Below are 19,553 nucleotides of genomic sequence, written 5' to 3'. Positions count from 1 at the left end.
ACTCCTCATTCCCCCTTACCTCCAACTTCTGGTAACTGCTATTCTACTTCCTGTCTCTCTGAATTTGCTTCTTCTAGGTACCTCATGCGAGTGGTATTATGCAATATTTGTCCTTTTGTGTCTGGTTGATTTCACCTAGCATAATGTTTTCAAAGTTCATCCATGTTCTGTAGCGTGGGTCAGAATTCTATTTCACTTATGGTCAAATAAGACTCCATTATATGTACACCACATTTTGTTTATCCATCCATGTGTTCGTGGACATTGGGGTGTTTTCACCCTTTGGCTATTGTGAATAATGCTGCTATGAACATGGGTGAACGAGTATCTGCTTGAGTCCCTGCTTTCAGTTCTTTGGGGCTATACCCAGAAGCGGAATTGCTGGATCACATGGTAATTCTGTGTTTAACTTTTTGAGGAAGCACCCGACATTGCCATGGTGACTGCATCATTTTTCATTCCCACTAGCAATGCACAAGGGCTCCAATTTCTCCACATCTATGCCAACACTTTTTATTTTCCTTTTATTTTTGTTTTGTTCTAGTAGCCCTCTGAGTGGGTGTGAGGTGGTCAGAGACAGACTTCTTATCAGATCCCCTTCTCTAGCCCAGGTCTTTGCACATGTGGGTCGCTCTGCCTGAATCTGGCCTCCTCCTCATCCTTTAGGGGTTAGCTTAATTCTCACTCTGCTGCAAACTCTTCTCCAGTCCCCCAAACTAAATTATTCCCCTTTTATTTATTTATTTTTAAATAATTTCTACATCAAGTGTGGGGTTTGAACTCATGACCCTGAGATCAAGAGTTGCATGCTCTTCCAACTGAGCCAGCCAGATGCCCCTAAATTATCCCCTTTTTAATCTCTCGTATATTATGCTGTTTGTCTCCTCTGCAGCACTTGCTGTAATTTATAATTAGGTGGTTAATAATTTATGTTTCAAACTCCTATCAACTTAAGGAGTCAGAGGCCCATGTTTGTGTGGTCACCTTGTGGACCCAGTTCCAAGCTCAGTGCATGGTCTATAATAGGAGCTCAATAAACTGTCTCATGAATCCTTGGGTTGTCTGGTGCTCCCAAGGCAAGCTGAGGCAGAATAGGATGCAGAATGATGGTGAGGGCATTTTTGGGAGTGAACTTGCCAGTTGATGAAGGCAAAACACAAAACAAGGGTCTTGACTTTCAGTTTATGTTTTAAGCTGACTAAAAGGACATTCAGGCTCCTCTCCTCTCATTACAATTAAGGCAACCCTGAGAGGTCAAGCAGCCCGCAGAGGTGTTGAATGTGAGCTCTTCCTGGCTTAGACTGCAACCTGGCTGCGTCAATTTCTAATTGCCTTTGTCTATAAAATGGAAATCATATTACCTACCCCTAGACTCGAGGTGAGTATTCAAAGAGTTACTATGTATAAATTGTTTATTTTTTAAGATTTATTTATTTATTTAAGAGAGAGAGAGAACATGAACAGGGGGAGGGGAAGAGGGAGAGAGAGAATCTCAGGCAGACTTTCCGCTGAGCGTGGAACTGTACGCAGGGCTCAATCCCATGACTCAAGAGATCATGACCTGTGCGATCATGACCTGAGCCAAAATCATGAGTCAGATGCTTAACCTACTGAGCCACCCAGGCACTCCTGTATAAATTGTTTAGAACAGGGCCTGGCACATAGAGAGCTCTTGGTCAATAGTAGCTATTATTATTATGTAGTAGCTTTCACTCTAGTGATAGAGGGAAATAGCTAGTACCCACAGTTAAAGAATTCTGCCAATTGCTTCTTCTGCCTAGTGCTCACAGTTGGGTCTCAAAGGGAGCTGTCCATCTCTCTCTCTGATCAGGTCCAGAATTAAGGGAGTTTTAATGTTTGGTTCTTAACATCTCTCCGGGACTGTTCTCTGGTTGTGTGGTCCAGAGGGGGTCACTACAATAATTCTCTAAACATTGCTCCGATTGAGGACTCAGGATAGAGGGAAGCTCTGTCTTCCATCATGAAAATTAAAGGGACTGTGGATTCTTCCTCTTTTGTTGCTGGCAGCTAGAGCTGGGCTTGTGATCCATGCACGGACAAACAGGTGCTTTTGCCTTGGAATCTTGAGTCTTGATAGATTCAGGCATAGGTGAAGGGTTAAATAGAGACTCTTCTTGGCAGCTGTGGAGGATTTAAGGAACCACAGTATGACATGAGTGTCTGGTGGTGCCAAGTGTCCAGGGGTGATGATGCCTTTGGTGGCATCCTAGGCAAATGGTTGCTTTTTGTTTGTTTTGTTCTATTCTGTTTTGTGACATGTCTATTTTATTTTACATTGAGAAAATATACATAATAACAAAGTCTAAAAGGAATTCAGTAATAGTTTTTTTAATGATTGCTTTATTGAGTTATAAACTCATAACATACAATTCATCTATTTGAAGTATATAATTCATTGGTTTTTAGTATATTCATGGAATTGTGCAACCATTGCCAAAATAAGTTTCAGAACATTTTTATCACCCTTCACACCAAATCCCTGTACCCACTAGCAGTCATTTCCTACTCCCCTCTCTGCCCTGCCAGCCCCTAGCAAACTGTTCTGAAACCAGATTTAAACTATACCTTCCTTCCCTTGAGGTAAAGTTCCTTCTGAAGTCTTGCATTTGTTAACCATTGCCGCAGAACAAATTAACCCAACATTTAGCAGCTTAAGGCAACATACATTTATTTCCTCACAGTTTTTGTGAAGCAGGAATCCAGGTAGTGCTGGAGCTGGGTCCTCTGCTCCAGGATCTCTCACAAGGCAACAGTGTGTTGGCCCAGGCTGCTGTCTTATCTGAAAGCTTAACTGGGGAAGGATCTGTTTCCAAGCTCAGTTACACTGTTGTTGGCAGGACTCAGTTGCTTGAGGATTATTGGACTGAAGTCTTATTTCTTCAGTAGCTGTTGGCTAGAGGCCACCCTCGCTTTCCTACTACACGGGCCATCCCAATATGGCAGCGTACTTCATCAAAGCCAACACAAGAGAGAATCTGCCAGCAAAACAGAAGTCATAATCTTTTGTAACCTATTCGTGAAACTGGCATTCCCTCAACATCACTATATTCTTTGACTAGAAGCAAGTTACTAAAGGGGAAGAAATTACACAAGGCCATGAATACCAGGAGGCAAGGAGCACTGGGGCCATCTTGGAGGCTCTGTACCAAAACTGTCCTGCAATCCTTCCATGAGATATGTAGGCTATTTAGCACCTTTCTAATGCCTTTCTTTTGGGGTTGAGCTAACTGTAATTGGTGACTCTTATTTGTGGCTAGACCAATATATGTGTTTGTTGCTTACTATTCTGCAATTTTATGATTCTGATTTCTATTGATCTAGCTCCCTTCTCTGTAAAGTATAAGCTATTTGATAAAGTTATTAACACTGCTTTTTCCTCCTTCTTCCCCCAAAGGTATCAATTCTGTATCTGAATAGTTCACTATTCAGAGCCAACTAGCCAACATCCATCTGAAAATCAGTTTGGATATTAATCTCCACAAAGATCATAGAAGAGAGGTTAAAAGCCTCTTAAATTAGCCCTATCAAAATTGGAAAACTGAGTCCTATTAATAGAACAGCCTCATATTCAGGCCAGGGTTTTTGTAGTTTGTCCTCATTTGGGCTATGGCCAGAAGGTTGCTTCCTTCCTTAGAGGTTCTGCAGAATTTTAGTATCAGAAATCCAGAGCAAACTAGCTTCAGCAAGAAAAGGGGATTTGTTGGCTCACATAACTAGGAGAAATACTGGGAGGCTCACAGGATCAAAAGAACTGTAGAATTCGGGGGGCTGCAACCAGTGGACCAGGGCAGGCAGCTCTCCTCCTAGCTCTTGTTAGCATCTCCACCATCTTCATGTCTCACTTTCTTGGCCTCATTCTTTACTATTGCAATCACACTTTGGTATGTGACCTTTAGTCTTTGAGCCAGAAGGGAGAGAAAGGTTGGGTCAGGTGTTTACTCCCAGGGGTACTATGTTAGGCCAGGCCTAGGTTACATGGCCACATTCCTGTTGCCAGAAGAAGGACCATGCAAAACCAATGGCCACTACTGCCCAGGGCAGACCAACCACGTAAGTGATCCCTGAAATACTGGAGATCCCAAATAGGACAAGACAATGCCATCGTCTGTGATAAAGCCCTGTCTGGGAACCATACACTGAACAGATTCTTTTTTGCGCAATGTTTTTCATGGAGTCTTGGAATTCACGTTATTGCAGCCAAGGTCCAATGTCTTAATGCACTGGAGAAATAGGGTCGCACTGAATTTTTCCATTACAGATTTTACTTGTTCCCCAACTGCCTGACGCTTGGGGAAAAATTATAGGTAGAGACATGAAGGCCAGGGATGATATGAAAAATAGCTGTCCATTTCATAGATTCATGACCAAGGTTAAATTATAATAACAAAGGAGACCAAAGCTTTTTATATACTGTTACTTTCTGTGATTTACGGGCAAATTGTTTTTTTGTTTTTAACCTTTCAAGTAAGGAATGATTTGTCAAGTTCATGAAAACCACATGTATTCAGAGACTCATTAATCTTAGTGCCAAGGGCAAGTCTTGCTTTTAGACCCATATAAATATGGATTGAGATCAAGATCAGTCAGACTTGACTTTTGGGAGCTGGAATATGGTTCTACCTTTAAATATATATATTGACACTGGAGTTACCCTAGTAACTCTTCTAAAGAACTCTCTAAAAACTCATCCTGTCCTGGTACCATTCACAATTGTTCAGGGATGTACTCACAGCTGATCACTTATTCTTTGCCAGCTCTTTATTAAGGGCCCCGTATGTGCCAAGTGCTGGAAGCAATTGTGCAGGATAACCTGCCTGATCCTCCCCACTTATAGCTTGGTTTAGAGTTCTCCCCCCAAGTAAGGAAGTGTCTCACTTTTAAATTTAGATTAGGGTCCAATATTAAGGATGACGGTGGGGTGTAGAGAAGTAAAGATAAAACTTACCTGGTGTCTCCCAGAGGCATAGTGGGGTGTAGAGGTTCGGAGCTCAGTTCTTGGTTCAGACAGACTAGGGTTTGACTCTTAGCAAAGTCACTGCCTAGCTTTGTGACATTGGGAAATTAGTTAACTTCTTTAAGCCTTGGTTTTCTCATCTATAAAATGGGGCTAGTAATAACATAAACCCTACAGGATTGTTTGATGTGTTTTTAACAAGGGAATCCAAGGAAGACATTTAGCATTGTGTGGGCATTCTGCTATAAAGGCACTAGAGTGGTTGTAATAATCTCAGGAATTGTGATTTTTGGGGGGTCTTGTGTGTCTCCTTTACACCACGCTTTTAGAACCTCTCCCAAGTCTCCATACAAAGAGCAATCCACTGCCACCACGTGGGGGCAGCACAGGGTCCCTTGGCAGAGACTGTGGAACTAGGCCAACTTGGGTTTATATGCAGGATTTAACTCTCAGAGATCCAGTTTCTCAACTGTAAAGCGAGACAATACTATGTGTTGTGAGGCTTAAAGATAATATATTTAAGTGGGTGGCAGATAATACACTCCACTTAGGCTGGCTTTCAAACAATTCCCCACCTGGCCATCTTTGCCATTCCAGGTCACAGTGGTGGTATAAGTGGAGATCTTTGGAAGGCAAATCTCAGCTGTCCCTGCCGTCAGTTTTGTTCTCATTCTTACTGGTCCTGAGTCAGACTTCACTGCTTTTAGGTCTGGCCTGATTTCATTCAAACCAAGGCCTGTGGCACCATGATAATGGCACTGCCATTAGAAATATGGTCTTCATATAACACCCTTCCTGGCATGGAAGTTTCGAGGCAACACAGAGATCAATCTCAGCTCTGCGGAGAGTGGGCATGTAAGACTGAATTACAAATACACACTAATGTGATTATGATTTTGCATCAAGACTGTCAAGGAACATTAGCAAATAAAAGATTTGTTTGATAGAGAAAAAATGATGTTCAGAGGTCAAAGTTCCTTGAGGAACGTTCTCTCCACCATCTGCCTGGTACTGGAAAGCTACAAATCAATAAAAAGGCTGCATTTCCCCAAGTTATCAATTCTTCCTTCACACTGCAGATTCTCCTCCTCACGCCATTTCCCGTGGGTCCCCATGCAGAAGAGAAAAAAGCCTGGGGGATGTGTAGAAGCTTGGTGACGTTTGCTGACATTCTCCCTGCTTGTGTCTTGCAGCCTACTTCTGCTTCCTCCTGACTGCTCTGGGCGTGACAGCTGGGGCCCATCGCTTGTGGAGCCACAGGTCCTACAAGGCCAAGCTGCCTCTGAGGATATTTCTGGCTGCTGCCAACTCCATGGCTTTCCAGGTGGGGATGGAGGGTTCTCTCTGCCTTAGGGACCCAGCACAGACGGCACTGTGGGAGAAGGCACAGGCCTACTCCCTGTGGAGCGTTTATTCCTCTGCCCCCATTTCAGCCTCAGGGCTCAGGTCGCCAAGCATTCCCTGTCTGACCCAAGTTTGTATCTCCTTGTAGCTTTAGATATGGTAGAAATGTCCTCCAGGGGCTTTGTACCCCTAAGAACACTAAACCACAGAGGAGGAAAGAGATACCTCCACCCACAGCCCATGCCCAAGAACCCTCAACATCTGTCCGGCTCTAATCAGGGCCAAGTTCTGTGCTGAACATGCTCTCTGCATATTGCATTTGACCCTCACAGTAACCCCATGAGCTAGGTGTTGTGTGTGTCCTCCTTTTCCAGATGAGGACCTAAGGTTTAATGAAGTGAAAGAACTTGACAAATTATATGGCTAAAATCATATGGAGCATCCAGGAAAGGCAAATGCAAGTCAGTCTGACTCTAAAGCCATTGCTCCTAGAAACCATATCCCTGGGCTCACCCTAAGTTTGTGGTAGAGGTCTATTGAAGATGGTGCTGGCAGACAGGATGTGAGGCTTACTCCGATGGTTGCTGGCTGTGAATCACTTACTCATCTCCAGTTTCTTCATCTGTGAAAATCCAAATATGACCTCACTCCCATAGTTGTTACGAAATCGTTTAAATTGCGGGGAACTATAAAAATGTAACAGAGGGTCATCACTGCACTAGGATTGGCCCATATCCTTTAGGACAATTCTAGTAGTAGAACTCTCCCCACCAGCTTGGGCACTTTCGGAGCTGCTGGATTTGGAGTTGATATGGATTTCTGTTTCCCCATTTCCTCATCTGATCCAGGTAGGGAACAATGTGCTTTCGAAGCTTCTGCCAATACATGAATGCAGATGATTCCAGGCCCCATGCATTTTCACCCATCGGGAAGAGATGGTGATTCCCCAAACTGCTGTAGAGTCCAGGGAAACAGGCAACCCAGGAGCCTATCTGTGCCCCTCAAACGTGCAAGCCATGTGGCCACCTCCACAGTGGGCCTCCCATCCCTACAAGACAATCTGACCCTGAGCATTTCTCCAAGTCACTCTCATGTGTAAGGATTCATTTCCCCATTTCCCTCCCACAGTTCAAGCCTTCATAAAGCATGTAGGATATAACACAATAGATCAGTCAGGGAACACAATTCATATTATGGATATCTACTGGTTATAATTCAAGCACAGCTGGGAATTAGTACCAGGGTCCTAGGGGAAAAGCTATTGTGCATAAAGGAGTAATTGGCAGCTTCTCGGTTTTATGTTCTTTTCTTCACCATTGGCAATGGGAACTGAACCTGAACCACACTTTATTTTGACTTCAATCATCTTAGTTCAGTGTTGTGCTTTGTTTATCATAACAATCAGTTATGATAATGATAATTTAGAAACTCACTGACTTGGGTCTTAGATGCTATTTAGGACTTACGTTGGTAATTTTCATTTGTTTTGTTTGAGCAATTTATTATTTCTAGCCTTCAATTACACTCTCATGATGTGGTTACAAAGCACCTCTATTATTAAAATTTTTTTTCCAACATAAATAACTGAAATTGAGAACATAAAATTCTTATTTCTCTTTTCCCAAGGAAACTATTTATTTACAACTCAATTTTCAACAACCTAAGTTTCCTTAGCCTAACATCACATAACAGAACATCATATCGTCATTTTAACTTTCCTTTGGGGAGAAAGTACATTGCAGAGGGAAGTACCCAGGTTCTAGAATAAATTCTTGGCTCTGCCATTGGCTAGATACAGGTCCTTGTGCAAGTCTCTCTTCCCTTATATGCAAAGGCAGGGGAAATAAATGATATTTCCCTCACAGGGTTGTTAGAAGGATGAAATAACGAATAAAAAGTGCCCAGCTTATAGTTGTACTCAGTGAAAATTGTTCCCCATCGTCTTTATGAGAATTGGCATACTGTCACATTCACTTCTGTGTTTTAGGGCCTGTCATGTCGAAGGCACTCAATGATAGCTTGTTAAAGAAATGAGAAATGAATGAATAGTTTCAGAAAGTATTTTTAGAAATCATCAAATTTGAACGATGCCTACTTCTTTTAGGCCCACATTTGTGGTGGATATTTTTTTCATTTATTTAACAAATGTTTATTGAGCACCTACTATATGCCAGGCACTGAGCTAGCTACAGTGGGTATAATGATTATCAAACACAATCATGATCCTTGCCTTCATCCAGCCTTCCATCTAGTGGAATATTAGAATTCTTACAGTTTCCCAGTGGAAATGTCAGTACTGCGTGGGTCTGGGGTTTATAACAATGTCACTTAGACCTAGGTGGGAGGTATCTGTTAAATCAGCATCCGGCCAGCTTCCACATGTGCATAACTGTGTCAGTGGGAAAGAATACAGTCAATCTACACCACTTAACCCCGGGGAGAGAACAACCTGGGAAAGTAAAAATGTGCTGTGATCTGTCCATCTAGGGTACAGACCTGTAACCCCGATTTAATGCAGAGTCGTTAACTTAGTTTCCCTTTGATGGCCTCATGGGTTTTTAAAGATCATTTCAAGGGTTCTCCTGTGCTTTCCTTGGTCAGAATGGTCATGCCTTTGGCCAGAATGGACAAGTCATGCTATGGTTGTCTGTATTTAGAGATGAGCAGGGATTTTGCTAGAAGCTGCAAATGAGACCTTCACGAACAATCTTTTTCTTAACATTGGGGCTTAAACATTTGAAATTCCCTCTTCTCTTTCTTCTGCAGAGGGTGTGTGTACATGGGACAGGGGTGATAGTGGGAAAGGTGGAGGCTTTTCAGTCTGAAAAGATGAAGATGGCCAGGAATGCTAGACAAGGACCTATGATAATCCTCTGTCCCTTACATTCATCAGAGACCCCCTGAGTTCCTCTCTGGCGCATTCTCCTTCCTGATCAGTACGAAACAAGTCAACCTAAGTGTGGCTTGCAAACTCCTTATAATTTTCTCCTAGCCAAATATGGACCTTGGTGAGCTATTCCTGCCATCCAGTGGTCTCCAGGAGTTCAGTTCTCACAAGAGGTAGCTGGACTTTGGATTTGTGCTCTCACACTCATACCCCTTCTGGCTGCAGCTGGGTCTCTCACGAACTCAGGCCAAAGCAGCTGTTAGATGCTGCAGCCTCCTGTCTGCCTGCCCACATTTCTCATCAGATCCTGGTACAGAGGCTTTGGATTTTGAACTGAAGGGAGGTGAAGGGATTTAGTCTAAATCCTCTTATTTTGCAATAAAAGGTAAAGAGAAGGGTAAAGAGAGGCGCAGAGAATGTCAGTGACCTGTGAAAGGTCACACGGCTACTCAGTGGACAGACCAGACTGAAACCTGTCTCCTGACTCTCAGGCCGTGGGGATCCTTTCGACTCACCCATGGATGTTCTTGTGTGATCTGTGAACAACTTATAGTTGGCTCTTGTTTTTTTAATCCACTGTGACATCCTGTCTTTTAATTGGTGTATTTGAACTATTCATACTCAAAGTGATTACTGATATAGTTGGATTACCACCTACCCTGTTTGTTTGCTATTCATTGCCCTTTGTACCTTTTTTTCATCTTCCCTGGTTTTAACTGCACATTTCACACAGTTCTATTTTCTCTTCCCTTTTAGCATATCAACTATACTTCTTTTTACAGTTGTGTAGTGGTTGCCCTAGAGTTTGCAGTATACATTTAGAACTAATCCAAATCCACTTTCAAATGACATTATAGCACCCGTTAGTGCAGCAACCTTATAACAGAGCATTCCCAATTCCTCCTTCCTGTCCCCTATTTCATTGCTGTCATTAAGCTATAATCACGAAATACATTATTGCTATTGTGATTTTGAACAAACTGCTATCTGTTAGATCGATTAAGAATAAGAAAAATTGAAGGGGGCGCCTGGGTGGCTCAATCAGTTAAGTGTCCAATTCTAGTCTTGGCTCAGGTCATGATCTCAGGGTCGTGAGATCGAGCCCTGCCTTGGGCTCCCTGCTCCATGCAAAGTCTGCTTGAGATTCTCTGCCTCTGCCCCTCACCCCCACCCCCTGCCTGCCTGTGCCTGCACTCTCTCCCTAAAATAAATAAAGTCTTTTTTTAAAAAGTATTTTAAAAATTGAAGATTTTATTTTACTTTCATTTATTCATTCTCTAATGCTCTTTCTTTATGTAGACCTGGTCTCTAACCACTCCCATTTCCCTTCTCTCTAAAGAAGTGCTATCATTTCTTGCAAGGCAGCTCTACTGGTGACAAATTCCCTCAATTTCCGTTTGTCTGAGAAAGTGTTTTTTTAAAGATTTTATTTATTTATTTGAGTGAGAGAGAGCGTGAGAGGGGAGGAAGGGCAGAGGGAGAGAGAGAAGCAGGCTCCCCGCTGGACAGAAAGCCCCATGCAGGGCTCGATCCCAGGCCTCTGGGATCATGACTGGGATCATGATGACCCAAGCTGAACGCAGATGATTAACCGACTGAGCCACCCAGGGGCCCCTGTCTGAGAAAGTCTTTATTTCTCTTTTACTTTTGGTAAATAACTTTGTTGGGTATAGAATTCTAGGTTTCAAGGGTTTTCTTTCAACATATTAAATAATTTACTTCACTTTCTTCTTACTTTCGTGTTTCTTAAGAGACATCTAGTGTGATTCTTTCCTTGTTCCTCTATCGAGAAGGTGTTTTTCCCCCTTTGGCTTCTTTCATTATTTTCTCTTTGCCTTTGATTCTCTGCAGTTTGAATAAGATATGCCTAAGTAGAGATTTTTTTTGCTATTTATCCTACTTGGTTCTCTCTAAGCTTTCAGGATCTATGGTTTGGTGTCTGTCATTAATTTTGGAAAATTTTCAGCCCTCATTACTTCAAATATTTCTGCTGCTGTTTGTTCCTTCTTTTCTCTCTCTCTCTCTTTATTTCTTCTCCTTCTGGTATTTGAATTACACATTTGTTACACCTGTTATAACTGTCCTATGGTTCCTACATATTCTGTTCCATCTTTTTTTTTTTAAGATTTTATTTATTTATTCGACAGAGAGAGAGGCAGCGAGAGAGGGAACACAAGCAGGGGGAGTGGGAGAGGAAGAAGCAGGCTCATAGCGGAAGAGCCTGATGTGGGGCTCAATCCCATAACGCCGGGATCACGCCCTGAGCCGAAGGCAGACGCTGAACGACTGAGCCACCAAGGCGCCCCTCCATTCCGTCTTTTCTTCTGCATTTCGGTTTGGGAAGTTGCTGTTTATATATCTTCAGGCTCACTGATTCTTTCCTTAGCCACGTCCAGTCTACTGGCAAGCCCACCAAAGGCATTATTCATTTGCTACCACTTTTCTGACTTCCAGCATTTTTCTTTCATCTTTTCTTAGAGTTTCCATTTCTGTTTATATTGTCCATCTGTTATCGTCCACTTTTTCTTTTAAGGCTCTTAGTGTATTAATCATAGTTGTGCTAGAATTTCAGTCTGATAATTCCAACATCTCTGCCATATCTGCATCGAGTTCTGATGCTTGCTTTTTCTTTTTTAGGTGGTATTTTTTGCCTTTTAGCATACTTTGTAATTTTTTGTTGAGAGCTGGACATGATGTACTGGGTAAAAGGAACTGAGGAAATAGGGCTTTTAGTCTTCTGACACTACCCCTAAAAGGTAGAGACTGTTATCTTCCTCATTTGATAGTTGAGACAGTGGAAAGAAAAGAGGCTCTGTAACCTGTCCAAGGACATACAGACAGAAGTGACAGAAGGGGAATTTAGGTACAGGCAGCTTGACTCCAGAGGTCACCCTCTTACTGCGATGCTCCGATCCCTCTCCCAGGATCAAAGTGTCTATTTACCCTTTCATTCAGCAAATAGAGGGGCTAAGCACTGTTGCAGGCACTGAAAAACACGACAGACAGGTCCCTGTCCTCATAAAGTCTGTATTTCAGCGGCAGAAAAAGCAAATCAACAAGTAAGCAAATGAATAAACAAAGTTATGCAGAGAGAGAAAAGAATGAAGCATTTAACCCAGTCATGGGACAGCGGGGACGGAGGTGGCTGCTTTAGACAGGCTGGTGAGAGACGCCCTCCCCCAGGAGCTGACCTGAGAGCTGAGAGCTGAGGGAGAGAACTGGTAGGGGAAGAGCAATCCAGATGGAAGGAGGAGCCGAAGTAAAGACGGGGACAAGTATGGTGCGTTCAAGGAAGAGAAAGGTGGCCTGTGCGGTGGTCCACGTGGGTGTGGGGGATGGCAATAGAAGAGATTAGCCACTCGGTGCAGGGCACTGTCAGGGGCAGCAGGAGTTTGGTATTGTTCTCTACGCCCTGGCAAAGCACTGCGGAATTTCAGGCGGGGGAGCAACCTGGCCTCCTAGGTCTCACTGACACAGTCCCGAGACCCTGGAGATGGGCCCAACTCAGGATCGCAGCCCAGCCCCCAAGGCTGGGTGTGTGTGGGTGCGCGTGTCAAGGAGAGAGCCTTGCACGTCTTGCCGGCAGCTCAGGGCCTCGGCCGCGGAACTGGTGGCGATTGGATAGGAGAAGCAAGCTCGGAACACTTAGTGCAGCCTGGAGCATCCTCAGCCCCAGGCGGCTCTCTGCAGAGACCCCGTCGCGGTGTTTGCCACCTTTCCTCACCGCCAGCCGAAGCTTCCGATGTACAGCCTTCCTTCTGCTCCTGAGAAACAGGTTCGCCTTCCTCCTTTCAAGTTGGGTAGCTGTTGTTGGATTCCTTCCAGTGTAAACAGGCGGTCGCGAGAGCCATCCTCTCCCCGAGGCCCTGAGAAGCTTCTGGGCGTGCGTTTGGAAGATGCTCGCACACCGTGCCTCAAGTCGGCTCCTTCACGGGCAGGTCTGGAAGTCACGTGGGAAGGACGAAAGCTCTGTGGTCTTTGGGCAACTTCTGTGTTCACGATGACGGTGATTTACGGAGTCTTCAGAGCCTTCGTGGCGTATACCGGCTGCTCTGTCACTCCTCGCTAGTGGCAGGTGCTCCTACCCTCCGAGGGCCCGACGGGGAGGGGAGAGACAGAAACTCCTGAGGCGGCCACAGGAGGCTCGGCGCTTTCGTGCTCACCTGGCAGGATTTCCTAGCAGTCAAAATGGACCTTGCAAGGTGGAGGTGAAAATGGCTCCTCTGCTAAGACGCCTCCCTTCCTTCCTTGTTGGGGCTCTAGGTCAGTGACAGCTGGGGAGATGAGTGGAACCACCCGCGGAAACGCACCTCGAGGGAATGAAAATGTGCTCGCCTGAGCTGGCCTGAGCAAAGGGCATCCTCCTGTGGACGAGCGCCAATCCAGGCGCCCCGTCTGCCTCTAGGGGTACCCGAACCCCAACAGAGCAGAGACTTCATGCAGACCTCGCCCTCTACCACGGGGTTTTCCTAAGCACTGCAAGGTGATCCAGTCTTTACAAACATGTATTTTAAAGACACACAGAGAATTTTTCTTCAAAGAAGAACTTGGTAAAGTAGAGGGTATTTTTGTAAACGTGGAGCTATCAGATTTTATATGGTCATTTGGCTCCACATCTCTATTGGAAGAACTTAACACTTTTTTTTTTTTTGAAGATTTTATGTATTCATTTGAGAGAGAGAGTGCGATCCTGAGCACAAGTTGGATGAAGGGCAGAGGGAGAGGGGGAAGCAGGCTCCCCATTGAGCGGGGAGCCGGATGAGGGCTCCATCCCAGGACCCTGAGGTCATGACTTGAGCCGAAGGCAGCCGCTTAACCGACTGAGCCACCCAGGCGCCCCAACACTTCTTTATGATGAATTCCACATTCAGGCCTGTCAAAACGGAATCTCTTCTGAAATACATCTTCAAGCTAAGTGTCTCATTCTGCCTGCTTTTCACAGGGAAGATCTCAGGAGGGGGCACTCAGCCCGGGCCCCTCGGTAGCCACGCCCCTTCTCTGCCAGCGCTCGCTTCCTCTCTTAGAACCCGCCAGAGGGTTGGCGCCAGGGACCCTCGGAAGCAGAGTCTAATCCCTTGTCTAATAACTGAAGAAACTAAGACTCAAATGTCTGAGCTGATTTTTGTTTATTTCCCCACATTGTCTCCAAAACTGTGTAGAGGTGTCCAAGTCGCAGTGCAAGTCCTTGACGAGCTATTTCTTCCTGGACCCGTGACCTAGCTCAGTTTGGGCTGAGTGAGCACTGAGTTGTCACTCTTTACTCTTCATTCTCACTGCTCTCCTGCCAGACACTCCACGTTGTTGCTTTCTAGGTTTCCCAGCCCACTGATTATTTTGCATTTTGGATGATTTCTCTCCCAGCTGCCTTCATTTGCATTTTTCCTAAATCAAATCTCATTGTGATAATTTCTATTCATATTTCCAACCTCTTTAGATCCATCTGTGTTATTTCTCTGTCCTCAATGATGTCTGCAGCACCTCCTAATTTGGTAACAACCAAAAAACGTTATTAACATAATGTGTATGCCTTGCTCCCAGTCATTAACGAAGGTGCTAAATAAAACTAGAGCTCACAGATCCACTGGGGCCTTCCATTAGCTCTCGTCCCTGCCCCCTTCCTTTCATTAGATATGGAGCTGTTTTTCATCTCTGGTCCTTGTTTATCAAAGTTCAGGCTTTCAATCATCCTGTCATAGTTCCTACTAGCACCAGTCAGAGCTCTTGTCACAGGAGTGTTTCAGGGATGCTGTGTTACATGCTTTATTAAAGCTCCAAAGATACAATGCTACAAGAGCCATTGAATCAACAATTTTAATTAATAGTGAAATTTATAGTTTCATATGCTAGAGGAAATTTCTAGCCTTGCCTTTAAAAACTCTTTTAGAGGGGCGCCTGGGTGGCACAGCGGTTAAGCGTCTGCCTTCAGCTCAGGGCGTGATCCCGGCGTTATGGGATCGAGCCCCACATCAGGCTCTTCTGCTATGAGCCTGCTTCTTCCTCTCCCACTCCCCCTGCTTGTGTTCCCTCTCTTGCTGGTTGTCTCTATCCTGTCGAATAAATAAAATAAAATCTTAAAAAAATAAATAAATAAAAATAAAAATAAAAACTCTTTTAGAAGGCAGACACATTTGATTATCTTCGTCTTTTTCTGTTGACTCTTCTATGGCTGTTTGTATAAATATCTAGTTAATTCCTTTTTAATTTAAAGGTGCGTAAACCTCTATGTGCTTGTGAGGAATATAAGAGATATATCAGAAATGGCCCTTGTCATAAGGAGTTTACAACCTGATAGGGCTGGCTAGACGTCTGTATAATAAAGGGAAACTCTTACTAGACAATGGGAGGTTAAATTGCTCAAGAGCTTTATACTGACTCTTAAGGCTGCAGAAATATGAATATGGGCTGTGGTACTAGGATGAAACCTAATGCAGAAGGGGAGATTTGAGCCAGGCCTTGAAAGGTGAGAAGGATTTGTGAAGGCCAGGAAGAAGGGGGAAAGTAGGGGAAACACATGAGCGAAGGTGGAGAGAGAGGAATACTCATGGCATATTGTCTGGGGTCCCTGCATCGTCCAAAATAGTTCTGATTAAGGAAGGAAACTGACTGTAAACTGCTGGTGCATGTTGTAAACCCAGCGACCTGCATGGCATCTCTCACTGGATGTCTCTCAGGCCTCCCGGAATCAATGTGCCCAAAACCAAAGTGGTGACTCTACCATCTCCCCCTCATGAGGCCAGAAATCTGGGCATCATTCAGGATTTCTCCATTTCCCTAATCATCCCTCACTCCAGTCTCTTAGCCAACCTCTTCAAGTTCCACTTGCTAGATAGTGTCTTGCATCTGCTCGCTTCTCATCTGTGCTACCCTGCGGTCCAAGCCACCATTTCTTGCCTCATCAACTGGTCTTCCTCCTTCAACACCCGCCCCTCACCCTACTGCAGCCTGACAGAACTTATTGAAAATTAAACCACTCTCTGGTGACTAACATAATATAATAAAAAATCATTATAATAAAAAAAAAAAGAAAATTAAACCACTCTCTAGCGAGAAAAAAAGAATCTTTCTGTGGCTTAGCATTGCATTTGGAATGAAATCCAGCCCCGTTATTATGGCCTCAAAGGCCCTGAGTGATCAGGGAAACGCTCTGCTTGCACCCCAGCACCCTTCACTAGAGTTGTGACACTCACCACCTGAGCTGGCGTCACATCCCACAAGGTTGAGCCTCAGCCTTCCACATGACTGCCTCCACTTCAGGTACCAGCTGCAAGTAGGGTCTCCAGGCCCCTCTTACCTCTGACCGACTGGCTACAAATTCCCACAATTCCCTCAGGTTCGAGAATTCACTAGAACAATTCAGAACTCAAGGAAGTGTACTTACTATTAGAGTTTTAATTATGAAGGATATCTGGACCAACCAAACAGAAGAGACACCTAGGGCGAGGCTTGAGGATCCCTCAGGCAGAGCGGCTGTACCCTCTCCCGGTGGAAGCAAGGTGTGCTACCTGCCCTGCATATCAGCGCCTTGGTCAGCCAAAAAGTTCCTCCAAGCCTGTGTCCAGAGTTCACACTGGAGTTTCATTACATGGGCGTGGTTGATTGAATCCCTGGCCCCAGGACCGAACTCAGCCTCCAGGTCCCATCCCCTCGCAAAGTGCCAACCCTCTAGTCACGTGATGGTTCTTTTTGGTGACCAGCCTAATCCTGAAGCTATCTGGGGGCCTACCACAGTTACACCACTAGCATAATAAAGAAACTCTTCATCACTCAGGAAATTCCAAGGGTTTTTGAAGCTCTCTGCCAGGAACCACAAGGGACAAAGACCAGATACATTCCTTTTTATTTTATTTTTTTAAAAAGATTTGTATTTATCCATTTGTCAGAGAGAGAGCACAAGCAGGGGGAGTGGCAGGCAGAGGGAGAAGCAGGCTCCCCACTGAGTAAGGAGTCCGATGTGGGACTCAATCCCAGGACCCTGGGACCAAGACCCTAGCTGAAGGCAGATGCTTAACCGACTGAGCCCCCCACATGTCCCCAGATACATTCTTTATTACACCACAGTATTTCTCAGACTTAACTCTTGCCTACCTCCACATACCCAACACACTGGTCTACTAGTTCCTGGACTGTACCCAGTCCTTCCCTCTGCTCCACATAGCTCCCTTCTCCCCACCTCCCTCCTCCGCGCCATCTCCCCCACCCTTCTTTCCAGACAGTGGATTACCTGATTGGAAAGTCTTTGCTCACTGTCCCCTTATTATCCCCCATGTGTATTTGCTTCATAGCACTAATCTCAGCCTGGAATGATTTTATTTATGTTGACTCTATTAACTCTATGTTTGTCTTCTCTATACAATATATATTCCTTGAGGACAGAGCCTTGGTTGTCCTGTTCCTTATCGCCTGGCGCATACCAACAGTCAGTAAATTATTGTCAAATTAAAGAATAAACAAAGTGGGAAAGATAAGGATGGTCAGACCAGTTGAAGCTCTTTGATTGTCAAGAAGAGGAAATGTTTAGACTTGATGAGAAAAGTAGTATGGGGAGGTTGTTGGATAATAAGTAAGAGGATAGGTATTTGGGGAGTATGAATACGGGGAGGAGGGTTGCAGTGTATCAAATGTATTGCACGGGGGAAAGGAGTCAGGTAGACTGACGAAAGCCTGAGCAAGAGTGGTGGGGTAGAAATGGAGTAGAAGGAGAAAATCTGAGATTTTTAAAAAAAGATGCCCTTGACATTTTTCTTTTTAATTTTAACTCTTTATTTTGAAATAATTTTGAACTTACAAAACACTTGCAAAAATACCATGAGGAGGGGCGCCTGGGTGGCTCAGTCGTTAAGCGTCTGCCTTCGGCTCAGGGCGTGATGCCGGCGTTATGGGATCGAGCCCCCATCAGGCTCCTCTGCTATGAGCCTGCTTCTTCCTCTCCCACTCCCCCTGCTTGTGTTCCCTCTCTCACTGGCTGTCTCTATCTCTGTCAAATAAATAAATAAAATCTTAAAAAAAAAAATACCATGAGGAATCCCATATTCCCTTCATCCAGATGCACTAATTGTTGACATATGGCCTCATTTGCTTTATTATTCTTTCTCTTCCCATATGTGTGTTTTTCTGAATCATTTGAGAGTAAGTTAAAAAACATCACGCCTTTTCATCCCTAAATACTTCACTATGTAGTTCCTAATAGCAAAGACATGTTGTAACAACATAGAACATGGACCAAAGTTAGGGGATTTAATGCTGACTAAATGCTATATCCAGGATCCTAGCCCAAGAACCAATTCAGGATCCTGCCTTAAAATGGGTTGTGATGCCCCTTTGGTCTCCTTCCATCTGGAATAGTTCCTCGGTCTTCCCTTGGTTTTATGACTTTGACATTTTTGAAATGCACAGGCCAGTTATTTTGTGGAATGCTCCCCATTTTGCTTTGCTCATGTTTTCTCCCACCTATATTCTGTGCATTTTTGTTGCGAATGCTACATTAATGATCTTGTGTCCTGAACATCAACTAAGAGGCACATGATATCACTTTGTCATTATACCATTATGGGTGGTATGAACTTTGATCACTTAGTTAAGGTGGTGTTTACCCAGTTTCTCCTGTAAGATGACCACTTTTCCTTTTGTAATTAATAACTAATTTATACTGAGGTCTTATGAGCCTATGTAAATATTTTTCCTTCATCAACCTTTTACCCAATAGTTTCAGCATACACAGGCGACTCTTGCTGGAATCAATTATTGCCATGGCACCTGCGAAACAGTTATTTTCTCATTCCATCATTTCTTCTATTTATTTATTTATTTATTTATTTATTTATTTATTTATTATGGACTCAATGACTCTTATTTATTACATCATTTTTAATCCATTACTGTTACTCATCTTAATGCCCCAAATTATTATCGAATTACCCCAGTTTGTTCAGTGAGAGGCACTACAGATGGGCTCCCACGTCCTTTCTGACACATCCCCATCATTCTTTGAGCAATTCTTTACTTTCTGGTACAACAAAATATCCCACATTCCTTTTGTTCTTTTCCTGCCCTGGTCTCGACATCTGCCATTTCATCAGTCTTGACTCCTTTTCAAGGGGAGTGATATTTAAAAAGAAAGATCTGGGAACAAGGTGTGCCCTTCGCTGCTGGGCTGTCATGCTTTTCTAGGCCTTTTCTTCCCTGAAATCTTGGCTCACTGAGTGAAGGAGATACAGCTCAGGAGACTAGACATCACCGACTGAAAATACCTCCAAAAGCCAAATTGAAAAGATTCACAGGAGGCCAACTTGTCTACCAAGAAGACTACCAAAGCCATTTTTAAAATGTGTTCCTCGTTGTAAGAGATCT

General features: G+C 44.0%; 1 protein-coding gene across 1 annotated transcript in view; it reads left to right on the top strand.

Annotated features, from left to right (window-relative positions):
• SCD5 (stearoyl-CoA desaturase 5) overlaps positions 1-19,553 on the top strand; it is a 139,167-nt gene that overhangs the window by 77,608 nt on the left and 42,006 nt on the right. Inside the window, exon 2 of the mRNA XM_026509866.4 lies at positions 6,169-6,299. Within this exon, the coding sequence (XP_026365651.1) occupies positions 6,169-6,299 (131 nt within the window). The remainder of the gene's footprint in view (positions 1-6,168; positions 6,300-19,553) is intronic.

The sequence above is a fragment of the Ursus arctos genome, unplaced genomic scaffold (genome assembly GCF_023065955.2).
Source record: "Ursus arctos isolate Adak ecotype North America unplaced genomic scaffold, UrsArc2.0 scaffold_9, whole genome shotgun sequence".
In the NCBI taxonomy this organism is placed as follows: Eukaryota; Metazoa; Chordata; class Mammalia; order Carnivora; family Ursidae; genus Ursus; species Ursus arctos.
The sequence above is the reverse complement of the archived record's forward strand: the minus strand, read 5'-3'. Positions and strand labels throughout refer to the sequence as shown.